General features: G+C 69.7%; 1 protein-coding gene across 1 annotated transcript; it reads left to right on the top strand.

Annotated features, from left to right (window-relative positions):
* The first annotated feature begins 743 nt into the window (after window positions 1-743).
* On the top strand, window positions 744-6195 carry LOC137762024 (cysteine-rich protein 2-like). The gene is given in 8 exon segments (XM_068539300.1): window positions 744-1092; window positions 4054-4148; window positions 4229-4286; window positions 4642-4782; window positions 4864-4932; window positions 5014-5108; window positions 5420-5477; window positions 5560-6195. Coding segments are annotated over 8 exon segments (918 nt in total). The 5' UTR covers window positions 744-758; the 3' UTR covers window positions 5628-6195.
* The last annotated feature ends 2313 nt before the right edge of the window (window positions 6196-8508 follow it).

Below are 8508 nucleotides of genomic sequence, written 5' to 3'. Positions count from 1 at the left end.
GGAGAGACCCTGAATGCTGGCAGATCCCTAGCTCCCCGGCCCTCCAGGAGGGTGCTTTGGTGCCACCAGGCTGGAGGCCAGAGGCCCTGGGCCCTAAGCTAGTGGGGTCCAGACGAGGGATGCCCGTGGCGGGAGCCGGGGGAGGGGATAGGGGTAGAAGCTGATGGCAGGGTCCGCCCACTTGGCCGGCCACAGCACCCGCGAAAGGGGCACTCCAGGGGCCCCACATCTCCTCCCTCCTCTCCTCTCCTCCCTACCTCCCTCGGGTGGGAGAGCTTGGGGAGGACAACTTCAGAGCCTGCAGCACAGCCCCGCGGGTCCCCTCGCTGCCAGGCACCCCCTCCCCAACCCCCTTCCAGCAGTTTCTCTCGCGCTGTTTCTGGAAGTGGGGGGCGCCCTGCCCTCCACCCGCTGGGCCTTCAGCACCACTGACAGTGTTAGGCGGGGCCGGGACCGGGCCTGGACCGGTGGCGCGCCCGCCCGGAATCCCGCTCCTATCCCACCGCAAGGCCGTTGCTATAGAAACCGAGCAACAAAGGGAAGCGGGGCGGCGGCGCGCGGCAGGGTGGGGTACGGTTCCCTTGGGGACCCGGGCGCCAGGACCGGGCAGGGCGGGCCGGTCCGCCGTCGGGGAGTCAGTCTGCTTGTCCCGACGCCGCCCTTCCGGGCCGAGGCCCCGCTGGCCAGGACGCCCCCAGTCGAGGGGGCCGCGGACTCCCAGCCCCACCCGCGGCCCCGCTGGCTCCCCCGACGTTGCCATGGAAACAGGCGAGGACAGGGCGGGCCTGGGTAGAGGCCACCTCGCGCGCGCGACCCAGGGGCGCCCGGCGGGTCCCGTCGCCCCCCATCCGCCCCTGCAGGTGCGCCCCCGCCCCCGCGGCGCCCGGACCCCGGGGGCGGGCTCCTGACGCCCCGCCCCGGACGCAGACCAATGGGAGCACGGACAGCCGGTCGGGCGGGGCTGGCGGGGCGGGCGCGGCGGCGGCGGCGGCGGCGGCGGGGAGACGGGCGCGGGCGGAGGACACGGGCTGAACAGGCGCGCACCGACCATGGCCTCCAAGTGCCCCAAGTGCGACAAGACCGTGTACTTCGGTGAGTGCCCGGGCCCGGCCAGCACCCCGCCGCCCTTCTCGGTCCAGGATGCGCGGCCCCGACCCGGCTCGCCGCGCTGCCCACGCGGGTGCGGCTGAAGGGCGGAGCGGCGACAAGCTGGGGGCGGCCACGCCCGAACCCCGAAGTGGACGATGGGGGTGGGGCAGGGGCCCGAGGCCCGGTGGGCGGGGGCGCGTGGTCCCCCCAGAATACGGCCGGGCTTGCGGGAGAGTTCTGGGTTCGGGGGCGCATCGCGGTTCTCCGGGCGGTGCCGAGCGGGGCGGGGTCGGGCGGGGCAGCAAGCTCCGGGCGCTTCTCGCGCGCTCCTGCCCCTCTCGGCCCTTTCGCGCGGACCCCAGTCCCGCCTTCCGCGGACACGTGGCCGGGCTGGCGTGGCCTCGACCCGTGACCCCAACCCCCACCCCGACCTCTGCCCACGCCGGGCTGGGCCAGGGCTGGGCTCTGTCTGGACTCAGTCCACGCGGGGGCGATCTTGGCCTCTACCTCCTGCGTGTCCCAGCGCGCTCCTTTCCTTGGCGCAAGTTCCCCCAGGACTTTCCCGGGGGTGGGGTGACAAGCGAGTCCCCACAAGCAGGAGAGGACGCTGGAGCCCAGGTGGCCAGGCCCCCTGCTTCCTCAAGGTCAGAACAGTGGCATTCAGGAGGAGGTAGATGGGTAGGAGGGGGTCCTCTCTGCCAGGATGCCCCCTGGGTTGGCAGCACCCCCCAGCACTGGCTCACCCACTCTCTGGCGCTCCCACCCTGTTGTCTGGCTTACCTACTCTCCCTCATCCTGGCTGATCCTCTCCTCGACTTTGCCAGGGCGGCAAAGTCCCTGCCCACTGAGCCTCCCACCAACGCCCACACAGAAAGACTTGGTGGCACAAGCCAGGATGGCCAGAAGGGCAGGGAGAGACAGGGACAGACAGGGGATCCGATCCTTCTGTTGTCATCCTCGGGGCAGCGGTCCGGGTCTGGGTTGGGGACAGGCCGAGCTGAAGATGGCCACTTGGCTTCCCGGCAGGCAGGAGGAGGAGGAGGCCGGAGGAGGCCGACCGACGTTGTTTGCTGTTCCCAGAGGGGAGGGACCGGATTTGGCCTGGAGTGCTTCTGGGCTGGCTGGAAGCCGAGGGGCTTCCGGATGCCTCCCCAGGAGTCCGCCCAGCCCTCTGTCCCCATCCCAGACAGGGCTCATCCTGTAAGGCTCAGGGTGGGGGCCAGCGCCAGGGTCCTCCTGCCAGCCCCGCTGCCCACAGCTTTGCTCCCAGTCAGGCTAGCTCAGGGCCGGGCCGACAGTCCCGTGGGCAGCCCGGAAAAGCACTTCTGCCTGCTTGGGCGGCCGCTGGCTCCCAGCAGAAAACAAAGGCGGCTCAGACTCGGCTGCTTCTGTCCTGGTCTGGAGGCCCTGGTGGAGGAAGGGGCCGGGGGCCAGACCCTCCCACCCCCAATCAGGCTGCACCCCAGCAGCCTACACCCCAAGCGTGTGCACAGTGCAACCTGGGCCAGGATACCCCAGGGTGACCTCAGGGACACCGAGCCTTTGTGTCCCCAACAACCGTGCAGCTGGGTGAGGGCCGGTTCCCTTCCGAGCCATTAGACTCAATCGATTCTGCCTTCCCAACTTGGGCCGGTAATGTGTGGCCGTCGACCTGGCCAGTGGGTCTGAGGGTCATTCCCCTACCCCCAGGTGCCCACATCCTATGAACCAGCCAGTGGTTCTGGCAGCCCTGAGCTGCAGCTGCCTCGGCCGCCACTGGCCAGAAGGAGGACTGGGAGAGGATGCCAGGCTGGTGTGGGATTCGAGCCCGCCTTGGGCTCAGCCAGCTCCCATCTGCCCTGGCATGGACCTGGGGGGAGGCCTGGCCAGCCTGCGTCCCAGCCTCCTTGGTGGAGTGGCCAGAGGGATCTAAGCTTGTGCTGCCCCTGGCCGGGGCCAGCAGGTTCCACCAGGGCCATGGGGAGCCGGCGCTTAGGGCTCCGAACCTGGGCCACCAGGGGGACTCACTGCCCTCCAGCAGCACCCACAGGCCTCCTGGGGCTCGGGGTGCCCCCGGCCAGGCCCTCTCTCCCTGCTCTGCTGGGGCCCTGGGGGAGGCCTGGCCCAGGCAGGGGCCCCTCTGTGAGGTCCCCAGTGGGTCCTTGGCTTCTTCTTGGGGCTTGGCCAGATTCTGCCAGGGTGGAAGGGGCCCAGCCCACCTGACCCCCCCTCCTCCCCGATGCCTCTGGCCGGGCCCCTTTCCAGTTGGGAGGAATTCCAACTCAGCTCCAGCCTTTCTTCCTGCCCTCTCCTCCGCCCTTTTCCTGCTGTGCACCCCTGGGGAAGCCCCAGCTTCCGTCCACTGGGAGGTGGCCCAGCAGCCCCAGCCTGGGGCAGGGGACAGGGAGGGGCCCCAACGTGACCCTCAGCAGCTGGTCTCAGACCTTGAGCGCCAAAGCAGCAGCCGGAGGCAGGAGTGGCGGGGGGGCGGGGGGTGCTCTCAGAGCTTAGGGCGAGGAAGCCAAATATAGACAGGCAGGCGTCCTGTCCCACGGGTGTCCCGTGGCGGCGACAGGGACTGGTCTCTCCGCAGGGGTTCTGGAGGCTCGGGGCCACCCTTCAGCGGGGGCGCTCTGCCAGCTCCATTAGGGCCTGATTGGAGGGTTTGGGGATGTGTGTGAGGGAGGGGCAGGTGTCCTGGTGAGGGGATTGGCAGGTGCTTGAGCTGGGACCCCGTCCAAGTTCCCTGCTGCAGCCCGTGACCCAGGGTGATGAGGGTGCCTGAGACCCAGCGGGAGAGCAGGGCCCCTGGGCAGCAGAAGGTGGTTGCGGTGGGGGAGCAGGCGGGTGCCACGTGGCTCCCGGGTGGGGAGGAAGGGGACCCGGCGCAGAGGCTGCCCAGGAGCGGGGAGGACAGCGGGGGCAGCAGGCGGCTGAGCGCGGGAGGGCAGGAGGGCGCTGGCCCTGATCCCCCTCCCGCCCCAGCTGAGAAGGTGAGCTCCCTGGGCAAAGACTGGCACAGATTCTGCCTCAGGTGCGAGCACTGCAGCAAGACGCTGACGCCAGGGGGCCACGCCGAGGTGAGCCCTTCCCCCGGGCAGGGAGGGGGGCCGGGGAGCCCAGGCCAGGCCCCCGCCCTCATGCCCTGCCCTCTGCCTAGCATGACGGAAAGCCCTTCTGCCACAAGCCCTGCTATGCCACGCTGTTCGGACCCAAAGGTGAGCCTGGGTGGGGCGCCACGGCCTGTGATCTGCTCCAGCGCTGGGGAGCATGGCCATTGCCGATCCTCGGCCCAGCAGAGACCTGGGGCTGGCCTGGCGGGACGCTGTGGACCCTTGGATTCCCCCGGCCCCCTTCTCTCCTTCCCCGTGCCGGCCCCTCCCGCCCTTGAAGGACCAGCGTCCTCCGTGCCTTTCCCGGAAATCTGCAGCCCACGGGTGCCCTCTGGGTGGGGGTCCTGACCCCACAGTGGGCCGTGGAGGACCCTTTTCTGAGAAGTTGGGGGGTGGCTGTGAGGGCTGGGTGGTGGGCGAGCCCACTGGCCAACCCCCTACAGTGCCTACCACCCCACAGGGGTGAATATCGGAGGTGCCGGCTCCTACATCTACGAGAAGCCCTCTGCCGAGAAACCTCAGGTCACTGGCCCCATCGAGGTCCCCGTGGCCCGAGCTGAGGAGCGGAAGGCCAGCGGCCCCCCGAAGGGGCCCAGCAAAGGTGGGCTGGGCTGAGTGACCGCGGGGGGAGGGGGTGGGCGTCGGAGCTGCTGTGCCCCGTCCTGACTCCTCCCCCTCCCAGCCTCCAGTGTCACCACGTTCACCGGGGAACCCAACATGTGTCCTCGCTGCAACAAGAGGGTCTACTTCGGTGAGTGGCGCGCCAACCCGCAGCCTGGGAGGTCTCCACCGGGTGGGGGGGGCCCGGCCTCACCATCTCTCCCGTCCCCAGCTGAGAAGGTGACGTCTCTGGGCAAGGACTGGCACCGGCCGTGCCTGCGCTGCGAGCGCTGCGGGAAGACGCTGACCCCAGGCGGGCACGCGGAGGTGAGAGGGGCGCTGGCTGGACGGCGGGGGCGGGGCGCGCAGCTGCCGGGGGATGGGAGGCGGGGGAGGGGGGCGCCGGGCGGTGGGCCTTGCCCCCTGGTGGCCAGCCTCGTGGCTCGCGTGCGCGCAGTGCTGCGTGGCGTGGCGTGGCGTGGCGGCGCTGCCCTCCCCTCCAGCTCCCCCCAGGTGAGCCGACCTGGCCAAGGCTTTGAGAACTCGCGGGTTCAGAGAGACCCGGAGAAAGCCACCAGGGGGAGTGGGGAGGGAGGACTCCGTGGCCCCCGCTTCTCACCCCCACATCTCGTCCCTAGCACGACGGCCAGCCCTACTGCCACAAGCCCTGCTACGGAATACTTTTCGGACCCAAGGGTGAGTGTGGCCAGGAGGGTCTGGGACGCGGGGCGCCCCCTCCTCCACCCCTCCCCTACCAGCCTTGCCCCTCTCCCCACAGGGGTGAACACCGGAGCTGTTGGCAGCTACATCTATGACAAGGACCCCGAGGGCAAAGTTCAGCCCTAGGCCCCCAGGCCCTTCTGCGGGGCATGGGTCCGTCTGCGCAGGCCCCTGGCCAGGGGCCCACTGCTTGGCTACGAGGGGAGAGTGACCGCTGCCCAGTCCCACCTCAGCACCTGCGGGTCCAGGGCCTGCGTGTTGGGGAGGAAGCCCCTGAGCTGACTCCAGAGCCCTGCCCACCAACCCTGTCTCTCTGGGTGTGTCTGCCTTTGTGTCTCCAGCCACCCGTCACCCCCTTTTGTGTCCTCCTGGCCCCCCGTGTCCCCATGTCTGTGTCTCGTGGCCCACACGTCCCTGAGTGTCCCTGTGGCCTGGGTGGGTCTTTCTGAGGTGGCCGCCCCACGCTCCCCCTCCTGCTGCCCCAGTCCTGCCCACAGTGTTATCTATGCTCCCCCTGCCCGTGACAGCCACAGCCACGCCCCTCACAGTGTCCCAAGGGTGGAGGGACATCCCTGCCAGGAGCCCTCTGCCCGCCTCCCACCCTGCCTCACAAGCGCCCGCCCGCCACCCTCACGTGGCTCACATTCGACTGCCGGGGGTTTTGCTGTCAATGAAAGGTTTGAGGATCGCACGACCCCCGCATTGTGTCTGTGTCTGTGGCGTGGACGTGAAGCCGGGATAGCGTCCCTTCGTCCAGGGGTCCTCTTCCCAACGGTGATGGTCGTGGCTGGGAGGCGGGGAGGCTCTGGTTTGGGGGGCTGGTTTAGGCTGTGGTTACCGACACTGAGGTGGGGTGGGCCCCTGAGAGGGACCAGGCTAGCTGGACATGGGGAGGGTGGGAGGCATCCGGGGGTGGGGTCCTGGTCCCCAGACATGGGCACCAAAACCAGGGGGTCCTCCGATCCATCGGAGACCCAGAGGGAGAGGTCAGCCTCGGGAAAGAGCAGAGGGCATGGCATGTGGAGGGAGAGGGGGCAGGTGACCAGAGGAGGGGTCCTCTGCAGGGGGAGAAGCCGGCGAAGGGTGGTCAGGGACGAGGTGGGCCTTCAGCCCAGGAGGAGCCTGGAAGTACAGAGGGTTTAGGGGGAGTGAGGCTGAGCGTGGTCGGCCGGCCCCAGCATTGGTGGGAGCCCAGGGACAGAATGTGGACAGTCTGAAGGAGGGGCCTAGGGGCTCCTGCCTGAACAGCATTCCTGCATCTGGGCTTGCAGTGTTGATGGAGTCACCTCTGGCCTCCCCAGGCTGTCCAGGCTCTGCCTTTGCAACCGGGAACTCTCAGTAGCTGGGAGGAGGCCTCCTCCTCGTCTGCCTTCCCTTTATCTGCCGGCTCCCGGGCAGCCCACCAGAGGGCGCCCCTTCTCTTCCACTCTGGGCGCGGGGGCAGAACCCTCGGAGACCCGCCCTCCGGTGCTCAGCCCCTGCCCTGGCCTACTCCCAGCACCCCACCCCCCCCCCGAGCCAGGCGCATCATCCGGGCCTGCTCATTCTGGGCCCCGTGTCCCCAGCACCATAGGCAGCCGGCTCCCCGTGTGCCGTGCCCCCAGGGACAGCTCCCAGCGCCCCGGCCCGTGGCACAGGCCCGTGCCTGGCCCGGCCTCCAGTACGTGGGCCCAGACACAGCTGAGCCTGGGTGCCCGGCTCATTGTCCCTCGAGCAGCCATCCGTGTCCCTGGGGTGGAGGGCCGGCTCCTGGTGTCTGCAAGTGCCAAGCCGCCCTCCTCCTGGCCAGTCCTGGCGCCCAGCGTGGGCGGCAGCGTCTCCTCGTACCTGGCCGGCGCCTGGAACGCAGCCAGGATGTGCAGGGAGGGTCGGCCTGCCCTGGGGGTGGGAGGGGCTGAAGCAGGTACCCCAAGGGCGCCCAGTTCCCACCCCAGGCAGAGGGGAGGTTCGGGCAAGCACGCTCGGAGGAGGGGCTGGGACAACACCCTCCACATTCCCACCTCCCTCCCGCCAGCACGAGGCTCCTTGGTTGGGGGGTCGTTTCGGGGAGAACTCAGGCTTCCCTGAGCACCCCCAGGCCCGCCCTCGCTGAGGGCTCCCGGTGTCGGATGGGAAATTCCTGTCGTCCGGCCGGTGGGGGGCTGCTGAGAGCACAGCCGGGGCCCCTCCTCCGGGAGACTCCAGGGGAAACTACGTGGGGAAGACCTGATCTGCGGCGCGCCCTTCCCCAAAACCCGGGGAAGGGCGGGGCCTATTCTCGAGTGAAGGCCCGCCCTGGGGGTGGGGCGAGGGCTGCCGGGGTCGCCTCGAGGGAGGATCGGCCCGGTCCTGCCAGGGACGCAGTGCCCTCCCACTGCCGGGGTCTGGCCCGGGAGGGCGCGTTCCACTTCCTGCGTGCGGAGGGTGTCGCGCCTCCGTGTTTGTTTCCGCGGGGTTGTCATGGAAATCGGGGCGGGGCCGCTACCGTCTGTCTCTGCGCGGTCGCTGGGTGTCATCGGTGGGAGCCGCGAGTGGCTCTGCGCTGCCGGGGCTCCCTTGGTGACACCAGCTCCAGGAAGCCTGCCCGCAAACCAGGTGTTTCCTCGGGCGCCCCTGCAAGACGCAGGGGAGGCCAGTCCGGTGTGGCGCCTTCTCCACCTCCCCCCTGCCCGGCCTCCACCCCCACCCCTCCAGCCCGGTCCCAGCCAGTTGAGGCGGCCCTGAAATGCCATCTAACCACCTCTGTTCCATCCAGAACCCCAGGGCCGGGCACAGCGCCCAGGCCTCCTCCGCCATCCTGCTCCCCAGCTGTACCCCACCTCCCACCGGTCCAGTCTTCCCCACTTCCTCTCCAGGACCCTCCAAGACCCACCCTGCACCCCATTTCAGACCTGGGCCCTAGCTGGTCCCCCCGCCCTCCAGGCATCTCTGTGGGGCCTGCAGCTCCCTCGGCCCCCACTTCCCTGAGGCCCAGAATCCCCTGCCCTAGACCCCCAGCCCCTCTCCCTCCACCTTCCCCTGGGCCAGT

This window comes from Eschrichtius robustus, chromosome 1, assembly GCF_028021215.1.
Source record: "Eschrichtius robustus isolate mEscRob2 chromosome 1, mEscRob2.pri, whole genome shotgun sequence".
NCBI classification, from domain to species: Eukaryota; Metazoa; Chordata; class Mammalia; order Artiodactyla; family Eschrichtiidae; genus Eschrichtius; species Eschrichtius robustus.
This window is presented reverse-complemented; position numbering and strand designations above follow the sequence as displayed.